Here is a 19,080-nt window from a genome sequence, read left to right on the forward strand (position 1 = left end):
TTTGGGAGACTTTTTCTCCAAAGGGCTATGTAGGAAATATTTTAGGCTTCGCCAGCAACACAATGTCTCTGTCACATGTTTTTCTTTGTTTACTTGATTTTTACAACCGTTTACAAATGTAAAACCCACTCTTAGCAGACCAGCCATACCAAAACAGGCTGCAGCTAAATCCCACAGGCAATAGTTTCCTGACCCACAGATAGGTTGTTGCTGAAGCAATATATATTGATATATATTTTGTCGCAAGAGTGGAACACGTTCTTTTGGGCACTATCTTGTGCCCTTTCTCATACTGCTCCCTCTGCTTGGATGCCCTGTTCCTGCCTTCTGCCTCAAGCACACCTACTCATTTTTCACAAGTGTTGTTATCTCAATTGTCTGTCCTGTTTATGATTTTTCTTCCTCTTATAACTAACCCGTGTCTCCTTTGTGGCTATGCTGGGCTCTGTACCTGTCTCTCAAAAACCCAAAATGCTGTTTTGTTAAACTGAAGTTATATCCCAAGAATAAGCAGCATCTCATTCATTTTTGTATCCTTGGTGTCAAGTAAAGTGCTTAGTAGATAATACACATTCATTAATTATCTGTTGAGAGGAAGGAAGGAAAAGAGGGAGAAAGAAAGGGAAGAAAGAAGAAAGAAATGAACAAACAGCTGAACAAATGAAAGACGGGAGTTACTTTTTCACACTGGAGGAAGTATCTGAAAATTTTTGGACATAATTGGAAAGCAATAATTTCAAAGATTCAAGAGTTCACATAGACATGTATCAACTTTTTTTTTATATTTCGCTTATTTTCTTTAAAAACACAACTTTTATCATGAATGTTCCTTTTTCCTGGAATGTTTGGTAAGATATTGGTCTCTTTGAATCACCAAAAATTAGTGACCACATTCAGTACTGAATGATGGATAGATGGAGGACTGCAAAGCAAATTAGACTATCTTGGATCTGTTCCCAATGTGCATATTACATTACCTTGAAAAAGTCACTTGGTCGTTTTACAATCATCATCAACCTCTTATTTCAAGAGGAATGATCACATGCTTCCTGAAGAAATATGGTAAGAATGATGGTAGCCATGATGATGATGAGGAGGAAGACAAATGCTTTTTGAAAGACTTATGTGCCAAGCACTTAGCTAAGCATTATACACATATGAACATGTACACACATCACCTAAACCTCGTAAAAACCTATGTGGTAGAAACAACTATCATCTCCAGTTTACACATTCATAATTAAAGCACTGGAATTTTAAGTCATTTGCTAAGGGCACCCATCTAGTAATTGGCAAAATTTGAACCAAGATACATCTGAAGCTAAACACATGAACTTGCTACTCAGGGCAATTAGGCTGTGTCACACACAGGGTAAACTCACATCATAAAAGATTTTTATGTATAAAAATAGTTAAGGTTTTGTTTTCTGCAGAGGAACGTGAATTTTTCTTTTATATTTTGTGCACAGTTTATTGCTCTGTATTATATAAATAAAACTTAATATTTAGAGGAAATATTTATTTACCTTAAAGCAAGTAAATTAAATATTAACAACTACTTTACGCAGTTATCAGCTTACCTCCTATAGGGGGAAATCTTTGTTGCAAGTGTTATATGTATCAGCACTTGAAAAGAATTGGAGCTCCTCTAGTTAATCTTAAAATATTATTTAAATGCATAAAAACCATAAAGCAGAAAGAATGACTTTCAAGACTTTATACTTACTAAAAATAATGACAACAAGGTATCCAGAACAGACAGGTGCAAACCTTGGTAGATTCATATCAATGCATCTGAGTAACATAAATAGTTCATTTCCTTCAATTATTGCTGCCCAATATTAAAGTGCATTCTGTAGGTGGCATTTATTCCTTTGAGATTAAACATGTTCAGGGAAAAAAAAGCTACTGTACAGAAAAAAGATACTGCAGCTAAAATAGGGATTTGGGGGATGGGGGTGTCTGATGGTGCCCTCTGCTAAAAAAATCAAATAGATAAATATGTATTGTAGAAATTTTCTGTCTAAGGGAAATTCTTTTATCTACCCGTCAATACCAGACTGGCAAGTCAAGGACTGACCATGATACAACACATGACAAGAAAAGCCATTGTTTTCTCTAAATCCATTACAAAGCAGTATGAATATTAATAGCTAGTGAAAAACCAATTCTAATTTCCAGGCAAAAAGTTTATCCTATTCTTCATGGCCTAGGTTTGGTGAAAACAGAAATTGAGAACTTTAGCGACTGCTTGAATAAACTAGCTAAGAATTTTATTAAACAATATCATCCTACTTGTAAAAAGGCCAAAAACCTATACCTATCTGCTGTCAATGGGTAGCTGAAAGCGAAATCAAAATATTTTCGCTTGTTACACAATGCATTGATAATTATGCCATTAATACATGAAATTTTCCATATTAATCTTTGAAATTTTATACAATAACATCTACTTCTCTCAATACAGAAGAAAGGTCTGGGTTCTTCAACTATTATTCAGCTTTGCAGAAGTCACATATATTACCTTAATTAACTGGACTATGGTTAACAAAAGGCCATTAGAATAACAGGGCACACAAGTTGGTTCATTTTACCTTGGGAAGATACTGTCTGGTTTTCCCACAGATCATCAGCTCTTGCTTGGGGTGTTGTATGGTGCAATTGAGAACAATGAATTAGGAACCACAAGGCAGAGTGTGGGTTCCCTGTGTGACCAAGTACAAGTCACTTATGAGCTCAGTTTTTTCATTTGTGGAATTGAGAGCTTTCATTATCACTTTAGAAACAAACCTAGGAAGCCTTCTCTACCTGATTTCCAAGCTCAGGGCAATTCAGATTCACATAATTTTACAGATATCAGGGGCTTCAGTGGTCATCTACTTTGACCACTTCATTTTACTGAAATGGGAATCTGGCTACTAGGCCCAGATAACATGACAATGGCTAGAAAAGAAAGCTACCAACATTACAAACAATAGACTGGAAAACTAGAAAAAGTAGACACAAGAATTCAAAAATTCTGTGAACATAGTTTAGGAGCAAATAATCCACATAATCACAGCTAACTCTGACAGCACAGCAGGAAAAGAGTACAGTAAAATCATTTGTATTAACATGAAAACCTTTAGCTGTCGTGAAAAATGTGTCATGATGCTTAGTACACATTTACCATTTTAAAAGTGGTAAGTTATGTATTTTAAAAGGTTACTCTCTGAAATGCTTAAAACAATAAAGCACTCAAATGCTAAAGATTTTCAGTGACAAATGGATAGCTCACTTATTGTAACACAATATTTCATCTTGATATAGCATATATTAAAGGTTGAATCTATAGCTGTGCAATTTTTTCACACTAAGTTTTATTCACTTTTGTTGTAAATAAAACACAAGAAGATTAACAGGAAGGTACAAAGGATTGTGATATTTCAATATTGTCACAGAAAAGGAATATGGTAATGGATGAATTGTGTCTGTGAACAACAGTTTCGAATAAGAGATGAGAAATATATGCATATATAATATAAAAAGAAAAAATTAACAGACATAATGATGAAGGGATATCTCTACTGACCACATGGATATATGGAAATACTTTTAAACTGTTGGAAAATGCCATCTATAAATAAACATTCTATATTCAGTAACAAAATCATTTAAATGCTCATATAAATGAGCTTCAAGTTTGCTGGCTGGTATCCTATAATCATCCCACTGTGATTTTATTATTTTCTTCTTTCCGAACACCATTTTGCTCATCATAGGTTTCCAATAAGTAGAATTAAATATATTCAAGATCATACAAATATTCCATTTACTGAACATTTAGCAAACTTTCACTGCTCTGTCTTCCAAGGTAATGCCATTAATATTTGATTTCATTATTTAATGCTTTTTCAAGCTTAAAAATATATTTTGCCTGTTTCAGGATTAAAAACTGATACAAAAAATCGTTTCCAAATATATAGTGGGTTTTAATTTGAAAACCCAGTCTAGAAATTCTAGCTTATCAGGGGAAATTACCAGCAATTATAGCTGCATTTCTATCACAGGGCTTAAATCTAAAAGTAGGATGGCAACTTTGGTATGGAGAATTAGGATAGTGGATTACACAGACTGAAGTACATGAAAAACGAAGTAAAATACAAGTGGTCCCATCCTTAAGGAGCAAGGAAAAGGGAAAAGGGAAGATAAGACTAGAACACAGGCAATTAACTTTTAGGGAGAAGAGACAAAGGCAGTACTTTCCTCTCTCTTCAACTTCTTTTCAGTACTGTCAAGGATAACTTTTGAATTAACACAAGATGATGTCACTAAAATATTCTTTAACCCATATCTTTCTGATTTGTTCTTAAGAGTGTGTATATGGTGTAGAGAATGGGAGGTAAGGAAATGCTCCTCCAAATTCAAGAACCCCAGAGCCTGGATGACATTATATTAGCAGTGAGTTGTAGGGAGAGTAGGATAAAACTGGGGTCAAAACCAGAGTCACCAAACTGGGAGGAGCAGCACAACACAAGTGTGATAACTGAAAAACAACAGTCAACATCAAGGACTGCATGAAGGGAGGCGCACTGGAGACTTTCAAGTATTATTCATTAAAAAATGAGATGGCAGCATATAGAACACAATATAAGGGGCCAGATGCTAGGGCCTTGTGGGCTCTTTTAAGGTAGTTTGAAGGGCTTTCAGACAAAATGTCACAGAATCTGAATTACATGTTAACAAGATCATTGTAGTTACTTTGATAAGAATAGACTCCACAGGGTCAAGAGTGGAACTGGAGACCAGTGAAGAGGCTACTGAAACAAATTAGTCAAGAAATGATGATATTCTTCTTTCTCTAATTGCCTTAGGTGCAAGATTAGGTTGTTTATTTGAGATGTTGCCTGTTTCTTAAGGTAGGATTGTACTGCTATAAACTTCCCTCTTAGAACTGCTTTTGCTGCATCCCATAGGTTTTGGGTCATTGTGTCTCCATCGTCATTTGTTTCTAGGTATTTTTTGTTTCCCTCTTTGATTTCTTAAGTGCTCTTTTGGTCATTTAGTAGTGTACTGTTTAGCCTCCATGTGCTTGTATTTTTCACAGATGTTTTCCTGTAACTGATAACTAGTCTCATAGCGTTGTGATCGGAAAACATACTTCATACGATTTCAATTTTCTTAAATTTACCAAGGCTTGATTTGTGATCCAAGATATGATCTATCCTGGAGAATATTCCATGAGCACTTGAGAAAAATGTGTATTCTGTTGTTTTTGGATGGAATGTCCTATAAATATCAATTAAGTCCATCTTGTTTAATGTATCATTTAAAGCTTGTGTTTCCTTATTTATTTTCATTCTGAATGATCTGTCTATTGGTGAAACTGGGGTGTTAAAGCCCCCTACTATGGTGTGTTACTGTTGATTTCCCCTTTTATGGCTGTTAGCATTTGCCTTATATATTGAGGTGCTCCTAGGTTGGGTGCATAAATATTTACAATTGTTATATCTTCTTCTTGGATCGATCCCTTGATCATGATGTAGTGTCCTTCTTTGTCTCTCGTAATAATCTTTGTTTTAAAATCTATCTTGTCTGATATGAGAATTGCTACTCCAGCTTTCTTTTGATTTCCATTTGCATGGAATATCTTTTCCATCCCCTCACTTTCAGTCTGTATGTGTCCCAAGGTCTGAAGTGGTTCTCTTGCAGACAGCAAATATATGGGTCTTGTTTTTGTATCCATTCAGCCAGTCTGTGTCTTTTGGTGGGAGCATTTAATCCATTTACTTTTAAGGTAATTATCAATATGTATGTTCCTATTCCCATTTTCTTAACCCCAAAGTTAGCAGAAGGAAAGAAATCATAAAGATCAGATCAGAAATAAATGAAAAAGAAATGAAGGAAACGATAGCAAAGATCAATAAAACTAAAAGATCGTTCTTTGAAAAGATAAACAAAATTGATAAACCACTAGCCAGGCTCATCAAGAAAAAAAGGAAGACTCAAATCAATAGAATTAGAAATGAAAAAGAAGTAACAACTGACACTGCAGAAATATAAAGGATCGTGAGAGATTACTACAAGCAACTCTATGCCAATAAAATGGACAACCTGGAAGAAATGAACAAATTCTTAGAAATGCACAACCTGCTGAGACTGAACCAGGAAGAAATAGAAAATATGAACAGACCAATCACAAGCACTGAAATTGAAACTGTGATTAAAAATCTTCCAACAAATATAAGCCCAGGACCAGATGGCTATACAGGTGAATTCTATCAAACATTTAGAGAAGAGCTAACACCTATCCTTCTCAAACTCTTCCAAAATATACCAGAGGGAGAAACACTCCCAAACTCATTCTATGAGGCCACCATCACCCTGACACCAAAATCAGACGAAGATGTCACAAAGAAAGAAAACTAGAGGCCAATATCACTGATGAACATAGATGCAAAAATCCTCAACAAAATACTAGCAAACAGAATCCAACAACACATTAAAAGGATCATACACCATCAACAAGTGGGGTTTATTCCAGGAATGCAAGGATTCTTCAATAAACACAAATCAATCAATGTGATACACCATATTAACAAATTGAAGGAGAAAAACCATATGATCATCTCAATAGATGCAGAGAAAGCTTTCGACAAAATTCAACACCCATTTATGATAAAAACCCTGCAGAAAGTAGGCATAGAGTGAACTTTCCTCAACATAATAAAGGCCATATATGACAAGCCCACAGCCAACATCATCCTCAATGGTGAAAAACTGAAACTGTTTCCACTAAGATCAGGAACAAGACAAGGTTGCCCATTCTCATCACTCTTATTCAACATAGTTTTAGAAGTTTTAGCCACAGCAACCAGAGAAGAAAAAGAAATAAAAGGAATCCAAATCAGAAAAGAAGAAGTAAAGGTGTTACTGTTTGCAGATGACATGATACTCTACATAGAGAATCCTAAAGATGCTACCAGAAAACTACTAGAGCTAAGCAATGAATTTGGTAAAGTAGCAGGATACAAAATTAATGCACAGAAATCTCTGGCATTCTTACACACTAATGATGAAAAATCTGAAAGTGAAATTAAGAAAGCACTCCCATTTACCACTGCAACAAAAACAATAAAATATCTAGGAATAAACCTACCTAAGGAGACAAAAGACCTGTATGCAGAAAATTACAAGACACTGAGGAAAGAAATTAAAGATGATACAAACAGATGGAGAGATGTACCATGTTCTTGGATTGGAAGAATCAACATTCTGAAAATGACTCTACTACCCAAAGCAATCTACAGAGTCAATGCAATCCCTATCAAACTACCACTGGTATTTTTCACAGAACTAGAAAAAAAAATTTCACAATTTGTATGGAAACACAAAAGACCCCGAATACCCAAAGCAATCTCGAGAACGAAAAATGGAGCTGGAGGAATCAGGCTCCCTGACTTCAGACTATACTACAAAGCTACAGTAATCAAGACAGTATGGTACTGGCACAAAAACAGAAACATAGATCAATGGAACAGGATAGAAAGCCCAGAGATAAACCCATGCACATATGGTCACCTTATCTTAGATAAAGGAGGCAGGAATGTACAGTGGAGAAAGGACAGCCTCTTCAATAAGTGGTGCTGGGAAAACTGGACAGCTACATGTAAAAGTATGAGATTAGATCACTCCCTAACACCATACACAAAAATAAGCTCAAAATGGATTAAAGACCTAAATGTAAGGCCAGACACTATCAAACTCTTAGAGGAAAATATAGGCAGAACACTCTATGACATAAATCACAGCAAGATCCTTTTTGACCCACCTCCTAGAGAAATGGAAATAAAAACAAAAATAAACAAATGGGACCTAATGAAACTTAAAAGCTTCTGCACAGTAAAGGAAACTATAAACAAGACAATAAGGCAACCCTCAGAATGGGAGAAAATATTTGCAAATGAAGCAACTGACAAAGGATTAATCTCCAAAATTTACAAGCAGCTCATGCAGCTCAATATCAAGAAAACAAACAACCCAATCCAAAAATGGCAGAAGGCCTAAATAGACATTTCTCCAAAGATGATATACAGATTGCCAACAAACACATGAAAGAATGCTCAACATCATTAATCATTAGAGAAATGCAAATCAAAACTACAATGAGATATCATCTCACACCGGTCAGAATGGCCATCATCAAAAAATCTAGAAACAATAAATGCTGTAGAGGGTGTGGAGAAAAGGGAACAGTCTTGCACTGTTGGTGGGAATGTAAATTGATACAGTCACTATGGAGAACAGTATGGAGGTTCCTTAAAATACTACAAGTAGAACTACCATCCCACTACTGGGCATATACCGTGAGAAAACCATAATTCAAAAAGAGTCATGTACCAAAATGTTCATTGCAGCTCTATTTACAATAGCCAGGACATGGAAGTAACCTAAGTGTCCATCAACAGATGAATGGATAAAGATGTGGCACATATATACAATGGAATATTACTCAGCCATAAAAAGAAAAGAAATTGAATTTTTTGTCGTGAGGTGGATGGACCTAGAGTCTGTCATACAGAGTGAAGTAAGTCAGAAAGAGGAAAACAAATACTGTATGCTAACACATATATATGGAATATAAGGGAAAAAAACGGTCCTGAAGTACCTAGGGGTAAGACGGGATTAAAGACACAGACCTACTAGAGCATGGACTTGAGGATATGGGGAGGGGGAATGGTAAGCTGTGACAAAGTGAGAGAGTGGCGTGGACATATATACACTACCAAATGTAAAATAGATAGCTAGTGGGAAGCAGCCGCATAGCACAGGGAGATCAGCTCGGTGGTTTGTGACCACCTAGAGGGGTGGGATAGGGAGGGTGGGAAGGAGGGAGTCGCAAGAGGGAAGAGATATGGGAACATATGTATATGTATAACTGATTCACTTTGTTATATAGCAGAAACTAACACACCATTGTAAAGCAATTATACTCCAATAAAGATGTTAAAAAAAAAAAGAAATGATAGATATCAGTCCTTTCATTTTTCAAAGCCAAGTGATAAATATATAATAGTAAAGATGTCTTCTGTGTAAACTAATTGTCCATAACTATAGTTAAATCTGAGTAATTTTTTATTAAATCAAAATAGTTGGAAAGTCCTCTTTTATTCTCCAATTCAAAACATGATTCATTTAGAGATATGCAGAGATGGGTAATAGCTCTTCTTGGGTACATATTTTGCAACTACACTTTTAACTTTTATTATATCAATAGGACAGTTATATGAAAATACTTTAATAAGGACATACATTTGAAATATCTATAGTCTTTTAAGAGACTATCAGCAAGACACTGCATGAAAAAATATTCACGAGCTTTCATTTAAAATAGTCTATGTCCAGCTTAAAAAAAAATGATGATAGAGTTCAGACATCTGGAATGGTGCTGTGAGGAGCTCCGTGGTCCCTTTTCCAGCAAAACAACCATACCTGGTAGAAATTATTTTTTTAAAATGCCAAGCATTTTAAATCTCTGGAAAATGAACCAAGAAGATACAGCAAAGAAATATTTATTCAAGAAATCTACTAAGATTGGTAAGAACAGTGAAAGTGTGTAGCATTTGACCATGGCCCACCCCTTTCCCCACTTGCTCTAGTTTAAAGTGGCAAAATCCCTACCCACGTTGGGTGCAGCCAAGAACACAGCGGGTACCTCTCCTCCTCAAGGCAGCCAAACTTGTAGAGCAGAAACTGTACCCCAGATGTAGACCAAGAATACTGGAACCATGATTTGTCCTGGCTCCAGCTCAATTATAGGGTGCTAGTTCTAAGCCAGGAGAGGCAAGCTGAGAGGACCAGAGGCTACTATCTCAACCCAGCACCCTGATCATAAATCTGGGTATCACTCTGTGAGAAGGGGCCATTATCTCCACCCTCAGCTCTGGAGCATTGGTGTAGAGATTTTGCCCAGGGTAGGAGGCACACCATAAGAAGAGAGAGTTCCTAAGTTCTCTCAAAGGGAACTAACTTTTTTTGGGACAGAGAGTTAAGAAGTTCAAACCTAAGATCACTCTTGAAAACAAATGATGATTTTGATAATAAGCAATTAAGAGGAGGTTGTTTTCATTTTAATTAAGATTAACAACAAGCTGATAATAGACCAAACAAAAGTTTACTAGACAGAATCGGGGAAAGAGACAGCTCGGGTTGCTCCTGGAGTCATAAAAAGCCTCATATACTGGCTTCAAAGACTACTGTGAAAAGGCCCACATTTCAGTGGTTCAGACTATGGCACAATTTGCATCCTAGGGCATTGTCAAAAACAATAAAGCATATTGTTGGTAATTACTGTAGGTTCTTATCTAGCTAACTTTTATACCTGGCTAGCTGTCTGCCACAGGCAGACAGCTTAATAGAGACATCAGGAAAAGATGTAAAAGCAACCTTACTAAAAATACTGTTATGACAGAGTGACTGTGCTGCCTCTGAGGAGTAGCATTGAGGCTACACACTACAAGGGAAAAAGTCTTCACTTCAATTTCCCAATCATATACTAAACAAGTAAACTGATGAGTAAATAACAATAACAAAAACAAAACCCTGGAGATGGGAGGAGGGAATCAATATCAAGAGTGCTACAAAAATTATTTAAAATGTCCAGTTTTAAGCAGAAAATTACAAGATATGCAAAGAAACTGGAAGGGTGACCTATAGACAGGACAATAAAATAAGCAATGCAAACTGTCTTTAAAGGGCCCAGATGCCAGACTTAGTAGACAAAGATTTCAAATGTATTCTAAGAACTGAAACAAACCATACTTCCAGACATAAAGGAATATATGATAACAGTGACTCATCAAATAGATCATATCAATAAAAAGACAGAAATTATTAAAAAAGAATCAAGTGGAAATCCTGCAATTGAAAAGTACAATTACTAAAATGAAAAATTTATTAGAGAGGTTCAACAGTACATTAGAGCTGGCAGAAGAAAGATCCCATGAACTTAAAGATAGATCCATAGAGATTATGCAGTCTGAAGAACTGAGAGGAAAAAAGTAAGAAAATTCAGTAGAATCTCAGAGAAATGTAGGACACTGTTAAGTGCATCAGTATATTTGATTATTACCTTAACACCACAACCAGACAAAGATATCATAATAAAAGAAAACTACAGATGAATATCCTTATGAACATAGATGCAAAACCCTCAACAAAACACTAGCAGTTAAATTCAACAACATATGAAAAGCATTATACACCATGGTCAATGGGATTTATCACACACACATAAGGTTGGTTTAACGTCTAAAAATCAATTAATGTAATATACTATAACAATAAAAAAAGAAAAAAACATAATCAACTGGATAGACACCAAAAAAAAATCATGTGACAAATCCAACAGCCTTTTATGATAAAAATACTCAACTGAGTAGGAATAGACAGAAAATTCAACTTGATAATGAGTATCTCTAAAAAGCCCACAATTAAGATCATGCTTAATGGTGAAGGACTGGATGCTTCCCTCCTAAGATCAGGAATAAGACAAGGATATTTGGTCTTACCATTTCTATTCAACATTATATTCCAGGTTCTAGTCAGGGAAATTAAACAATAAACTGAAATAAACTGTATACAAACTGGAGAAGAAGTAAAACTATCTTTATTTACATATAACATGATCTTGCATATAGACTATCCTGAGGAATCCATTAAAAAAACCTCTAGAACTAATAAGTGAGTACAGCAAATTTGAAGGTTACAAGGTCCATATACAAAAATCAATTGTACTTCTATACATAAAAATGAACAATGTGAAAATGAAATTAATAAAAATTTCCATTTACAATAGCATTAAAAAGAATACAATACTTAGGATTATTTTTAATAAAAGCAGTGTAAAACACAGACCCTGAAAATTATAAAATATTGTTGGAAGAAATTAAAGACCACCTAAATAAATGAAAAAACAGCCCATGTTTATGTATCAGAAGAGCTAATGTTGTTAAGATGACAATATTTCCCAAATTGATCTGTGGATTCAATGCTATCCTTATCCAAATTCCAGCCGGCCATTGTGCAGAAATTGATAAGCTGATCCTACAATTCATATGGTAATTTCAAAGAACTTCAAAGAGCCAAAACAATCTGCATGTTGTGAGTTGCCCTCTAGAGTGGCCCACATGGTGAGGAACGGAGGGTGGACCCAGGCAACAACTGAGGAGAAACTCAGGTCCATAGTCTTACAATCCATGAGGAACTGAATCTTGTCAACAACCATGTGAGTGAACTTCAGAGCTGGTCCACCCTCTAGTTGAGCCTTGAAATGACTGCTGCCCCAGCTGACACCTTGGTTGAAGTCTTTTAAGAGATCCTGAACTGCAGGATCCAGTTAAGTCATATTCAACTTTCTGACCTACACAAACTGTTAGATATCAGTGTGTGTTGTTTTAAGTTGTTAAGTCTTGGGCTAATTTGTTATGAAGTAATAGATGACAAATACACTCAATTACCAAAGTATTTTACATGGATATTTGTACCACAAGGGTATGTATTCTGAAGGATCCCTCAAGAACTCATGCAATTGCTGAAAATATTTCAAACTTTTCTTTGCCTGGATGCTTTGCTTCTTTATATTTTATCTAAGTCCATGTTCATGTAAATGTCCACTCTGCTGAGTGTACAGACTGCCTTATACATCACTGAACCTCCAAAATATACTATTTGCTCCATAGTAAACTTTCATCAAATCAATATTTGTTCACAGTTTTACTTTTGATTAAATATTATTACCTTCTCTACATTTCCTACCATTGAAATACGTTATTAGTTGTAATTATCAGGGTTTTTTGACATCTGGTATTTGATGTACAGCATAAGGCTACACACTGCATCATTTAGTAAACATAGAGGCTTAGCAGCTATTGAAAGGCAGCTCTCCCTCTGTTTTATTTCATTGTGCCATTAATTCCACTATCATACTCCTTTATTTTTTAATTGAAATCTCTACATAGCTGATTTAGTGTGCAGGTCATTACGACACAAAGATTGTTCATAGTTGCTCTTTTTTTTTTTTTTTTTTTTTTTTACGGTACGTGGGCCTCTCACTGCTGTGGCCTCTCCCGTTTCGGAGCACAGACTCCGGACACGCAGGCTCAGCGGCCATGGCTCACGGGCCCAGCCGCTCCGCGGCATGTGGAATCTTCCCGGACCGGGGCACGAACCCGTATCCCCTGCATCGGCAGGCGGACTCTCAACCACCGCGCCACCAGGGAAGCCCCATAGTTGCTCTTTGAACAGTTTGGGTTTCTATGAGAACAATTTAAATGTCAGAATTTTTCATATCAGGGATATTGTGCTTATTATGAAAAAAATTATATAGAGTTCATAAATACGTGTAGTGTTTTAAAAGCAGATTTAAAAACCTGTGCCTTTATTTCAAGAATCCTTTACTTATTTACTTATGAATAAGGCTTCCAAATGTTTGATAAAATGTCCAAAAAAACCTGACAGCATTTTTGAAAAGTTACCACTGAACACGGAAAGTGCTCTTTTTCCCTTTGGGATATTTTTGGTCTGCTACTATTAGTGAACTGAAAAGCTCCACTCATTTCGAAATTTTAATGAATCTATATACAAAACTTATAACAACAAACCACCATTTCTTACTTTTCCCCCACAAATCTATTGTGAAAAAAAAAAAAATCAGGTTTATGCTACAGGCATTCTCTCTGTGTTTGAGAAGGAGATGTGGGTTAAGCCAGGAATGATTTTTGGTAGCTTTTTCATCAAGCATTTTAATATTAGTCGATTATTCTTATTCTCCTTAGCCTTAATTTTTCTGTGGTCATCTTTTCTTTTTTGCAGTACGCGGGCCTCTCACTGTTGTGGCCTCTCCTGTTGCACAGCACAGGCTCCGGACGCACAGGCTCAGCGGCCATGGCCCACGGGCCCAGCCGCTCCGTGGCATGTGGGATCTTCCCGGACTGGGGCACGAACCCATGTCCCCTGCATCGGCAGGCGGATTCTCAATGACTGTGCCACCAGGGAAGCCCTCTGTTGTCATCTTTGAAGTGTTGTTTTTATTTAGTGACAATAAAAAGTCACTAAAATAAAACTAATCATACTAACAGTATGATTTAGTAAAAAAAAAAAAAAAAAAAAGGATCAAAATTATTTCCCCCTACCCTACTGCCATACAAGTATAGTGTCTTGCAATGACCATATCTGGGTTGCCTGTGCTAATCATTAGATTAACACCTTCTATAAAAACATACACATGCACGCACACTCATGGCATATATGTTCATGGATTAAACATACATACATATATATATATATGCACACTCACACTGCATACACATGTGCTCATGGATTAAACAGACATACATGTAACTGCCCATACATACAAACATTCACACTGCATACATAGTGTGCATGGATTAAGAAATAATGATGCTGTACAGTAATAATAGTTCTTCTGACATAATGAAATAGTAAAGAAACAGCCTTGCAATATGTTTGTCTCATGACCTTTAGACATATTACAACAGAAAATAAACTCTATCCAGAGAGAATGGAGAAATTCTACAAATGGAACCATTCAATTGATTAACAGTTTTTGAAATATCAGTATGAAGCTACTAATATGTTATTTGAATCATTTTTGTACATGTTGTGAGAACAACTGTGCCTTTCACTGATAGTCCCTCTACCAGACAAGGTCATATCAAGGAATAGGGAGGAAAGTCAGGATGAAAGAAAAAAGAGATTTAAACACTTTTGATTTTTTTCAGTATAAATTGGTCATTTAGTTTGAAAATCTCTTCCCATAATTGCTTCGATTGCAGCTAGATGAGTATTTCAAGATGTCCATTCCAAATTTGTGGACTGATGTCAATGATCAAGGAATTTTGGAATTGGAATTGATCAGTGGATTATCTGGCCCCGTGCTTTTGGTTGGCAGATGAGTTGATTTAAATTAATTACCTAAAAACTCTGTAGTTTAGCGTGAAAAAAGGAATCATTACCATCTCAGGGGAGGAAACCGAGGCATAAAGATATTAAATGTGTTGCCAGCTGTATTAGAACTTGTTACTAGCTGTCAGGGATAAAATTTAGCCTGTTAATATAGTGCTTTCCACTACCCTATCCCATCTTGATACTGTTGAGGGTTTTGAAGTGTCATCTGGGCACGGAAAGATAATAATTTAATAAGAAAGAAATACATTTCCTGGCTCTTTGAACAACACACATATTGCCATCTTAGGTTTACAGTTAAAGGTGGGGTTCTGAATGTCACTGCTTGAAGAATCTTGAGAAGTTTTATTGAGCTCAACACCAGAAGGAAAAGGACAATGTCATTTCACTATGTGTGTTTAACGGACTTCACTTTAGTTATCATATTTTGATTATGCAACATATAATATTTTTCTTACAAAGTATATTTATAGGCTTCAGTCTAGTTTCTAGCCACCAACTAAACAAATGTAATTGTTCTGAATGGACTCTAAATAGCTTTCAACATTTCATTACAAAGCAATTACATCTGAGTCTTTCCCAGTGCTCTCAGCATGGCTTTAAAAAAAAATTACACAAACAGGTGAAATCAACCATTATGAAATATAATCTACATGCCTAAAAAGCAAGCCTTCAGAGTAGGAATGAGGTGGGGTGGGGGAGGTTTAAGCCAAAAGATAAACACAGTCTATTTTCAAGGTAACTGCACTGAGAGAATTCAGCATGCTTACTCAAGGTAAGTTTATTTTTTTGAAAAAGGAATATTTACTTAATTTTCCAACATTATGAAGCAGTACAAAATTTTTAGACATTCCCCAAAAGTGAGTGAGGATCAAACTTTTATGAATCCATATTTTGAAAAATATTTGGCTTTTGTAAAGTAAGACAACTGCATAATTGTCTGGATTTAGAAATATCATAATTGATTAATTAACACACATTGAATACTTATTGTATTCCAGGCACTGCTCTAAGCACATTATACATTTCCTCAAAACAGTCGTATGAGGTAGTTGTCATGATTATTTTCATTTTTACAGATGGGGAAACTGAGACACAGAGTCTAAGTAATTTTTGTTCAAGATCAAGCAGCCATTGATGGAAGGTCAGGATTCAAACACAGGAAATCTGGCGATTGAGTTAATGATCTTAACTGCTTTTTATACTCCCACACTTACTAGTAAGGATCCTATGTGCAGATTTGACACAGTCCTGGAGCTTTAGAGATGGAAAGAGGGATGAGCCATTAACATAATAGCTAGGCATAACATTATTAAATATCATTGTACTCATATGGCCTTGGGTCTACGCCTCCCAATTTGGCTTTTAAAAAATTAAACATATCAGCAATCATACAGTGCAAATGAACTGTTTATTTTAAATGAAAACTTGAAGACAGAGATTTTAACTGGGGCCCAGGGTCTTTGGGGAATTCACATACCCCTTGTGACCAACTGCCACACTGTGTGAAGATGTGAGAATATGCATCTGAGTATTTTTCTGGGGAAAATATTTCTTTCATTAGATTGTTAAAAGGATACATGATTTACTTGATATCCAGCACAGGGGTGGACAGACTTTCTCGGTAAAGGTCCAGATAGTTAATATTTTGGGCTCTGTGGGACATATAATCTCTTTTGCAACTACCCAACTCTGCTGTTGCAGTGAAAAAGCAGCTGCAGACAATGCATAAAGAGAAGAGTTGTGGTACTGTTCCAATAACACTTTATTTATGGACATTGAAATTTGAATTTTATATAATTTTTATGTCACAGAATATTACTGTCTTTGTTTTTCATTTTAAGATGTAATTTAGAGAACCCCAAACAAAACTATCTTCGTTCAGGAACAATAAAAAGCAATCAGCAGGCCAGATCTGACCCATAGGCCACAGTTTGCCAACTGCTAGTCCAGAACAGTGGTTCTCAAAGTGCAGTCCCAGCAGCAAGGGTATCCTCTGAGAATTTGTTGGAAATCCAAATTCTCAGGCCTCTTGGACAATCTACTAAACCAGAAACTCCAGGAGTGGGCCTAGCATCTGTGTCTTAAAAAGTCTTCTAGGTGAAAAAGTTACATGCTAAAGTTTGAGAAGCACTGATCTAGAGCCATTGTTCTAATGATTCAATTTATCCGTCTATTTATTCACCCTTGCAACAAATACTTTTTGAGACGGCAATTATCATGTACTAGAAATACAATGGAGAAAGTACTATTTTCCCTCTTCATAGAATAACCCTTCCATAAATCAGGAGATGGTAACTCTCTGTCAACGACCAATTTTTCTGAAATACATTTTACAGCACATCACGACCCAATACAAATACACACACGTGCCTGAAACGAAATAATACAAAGCAATGTGTACCCTTAATGCTTGTGATGCACTCTGGTATCTTCTGTTTCATTCTATATATTTCTATTAGATTAAATCCAATAAATTGATTTTACAATATATCACAACTCATAGTTTGAAAAATTCTGCAATAAAATGTGCTCACCAGTGCAAATTCCTTGTTGAGAATCATCTGCTCCACTAAAGATGACTCATTGTGGAAGAGATGGGGCTGCATGTGGCTCCACATGTGAGGAAACCACCAGAACTCATCCACAGAATGAAGTAAAAGGTCATCTCCTTCATCCTCCTCTTCAGTCCCTGTACAGCATATAAAATGGCTTAAGTGAAAATTCTATATTCACTAAAGGTTATGCTTGTCATATTTTTGTTATTCTTCTTGCTCCTGATACATAAATCCGATTTTGTGTTGTTCTAATAAAAGAGAAATGACCATACCCTAAATTACATCAGAGGCAATGCGGGTTGGGGGGGGCGGTAAGTGCAGATAGTTGTTTAGATTTAGAATTTAGGGGAATTTTATCACTGACATTGTTTAGAATAGCTAACATATGGTGGTAATAAAAAAAAAGACCGAGTATTAGTCAATTTATTTTTGTTTTAAATTCATTAACTCTTAATTCTCTCCTTTGTTGCATACATAGGGGAAGCGTAGTCAAAGGTGATTATTCTTTTTACTCTTAAAAATATTTCTGCATATGTCTAATATTAAGCTGAAAAATCTTTAAATTTAATTGATGAAGTTTGTTGATTTTTTTCTGAATATAAAATAATATGTGCTTACTGAAGAAATGTGAGAAGGATAGACAAGTGATACATAAAAACAAAAAACCAAACCAAACAAAAAAACATCTTCCAGAACTAACCCAGTGGAAACGTTTCGGTATCTTTCGTTAAATCCTTTTCTACTTATTTTTTTAAAAGTTGAAGTCTTACTGTATAAATACGTTTGTGTCCTTACATTTTAAACTTACCATTATGAACAAACATTTCTCATTTTGATATAAATATTTTATAAAATGTAAACAATAAATCTATTAACACAATAGAAACTTGACTTGGGAATTTAAAACTAACATTAATTTCTCATCCTCTATTAGGAAAATTTGCTAACAATGCCCAATGCATACAAAAAAGTATTTGTCATGCCACAAGTGAAAAAAATTAAAGAAAGGAAGGAAAAACAACATCAGCAACTTAGTTCCAAGGAAATTCACTATGTTGCAGGCTATCCAAAAATATTTTCACTGTATGAATTCATAGTTTTTGTACAATTTTACAACATTCAGCCCAATTTTAAAATATTCTGAATCAATAGTATACGAATTGATTCCTATGTGCTCTCTAGATACTTAACCAAATAAGTAAAGTAACAAATCCTGGCTTACAGTGTGAGGTATATTTATTTGGATTATTTTTTTTTAAATTGGAGTATGTTTTATAGGTGATTTTATATCCTTTACTTAGATAAATATTAAGGAAAAATTTTAAAAGACTCTTCTTTAAATATTCCATTTGAGTGCCCTATAGTAAAGATTGCATGAATCATGAAGTAGTGCCATGAAATGGTTAAAGCATACATTTGTTAAAGTATACATTTGGCTATGTGATCTTGTATAAGTTAACTTCTTTGAGTCTTGGTTTCCTGGTTTAAAAATGGGGAAATGAATATCTATCTCACAGGCTCTTGTGAAGAGTCTAGGAGATCAATCTATTAAAGCAGT

At 35.4% G+C, this 19,080-nt stretch overlaps 1 protein-coding gene across 2 annotated transcripts in view; it reads right to left on the reverse strand.

Annotated features, from left to right (window-relative positions):
* The window catches only part of LOC132425574 (bifunctional heparan sulfate N-deacetylase/N-sulfotransferase 4), a 244,608-nt gene that overhangs the window by 125,765 nt on the left and 99,763 nt on the right, over positions 1-19,080 (reverse strand). For both annotated transcript variants that reach the window (XM_060011843.1, XM_060011842.1), the window contains exon 3: positions 17,502-17,656. In XM_060011843.1, coding sequence (XP_059867826.1) covers positions 17,502-17,656 — 155 coding nt within the window. The remainder of the gene's footprint in view (positions 1-17,501; positions 17,657-19,080) is intronic.

Source organism: Delphinus delphis, chromosome 5 (assembly GCF_949987515.2).
Source record: "Delphinus delphis chromosome 5, mDelDel1.2, whole genome shotgun sequence".
Taxonomy (NCBI): domain Eukaryota; kingdom Metazoa; phylum Chordata; class Mammalia; order Artiodactyla; family Delphinidae; genus Delphinus; species Delphinus delphis.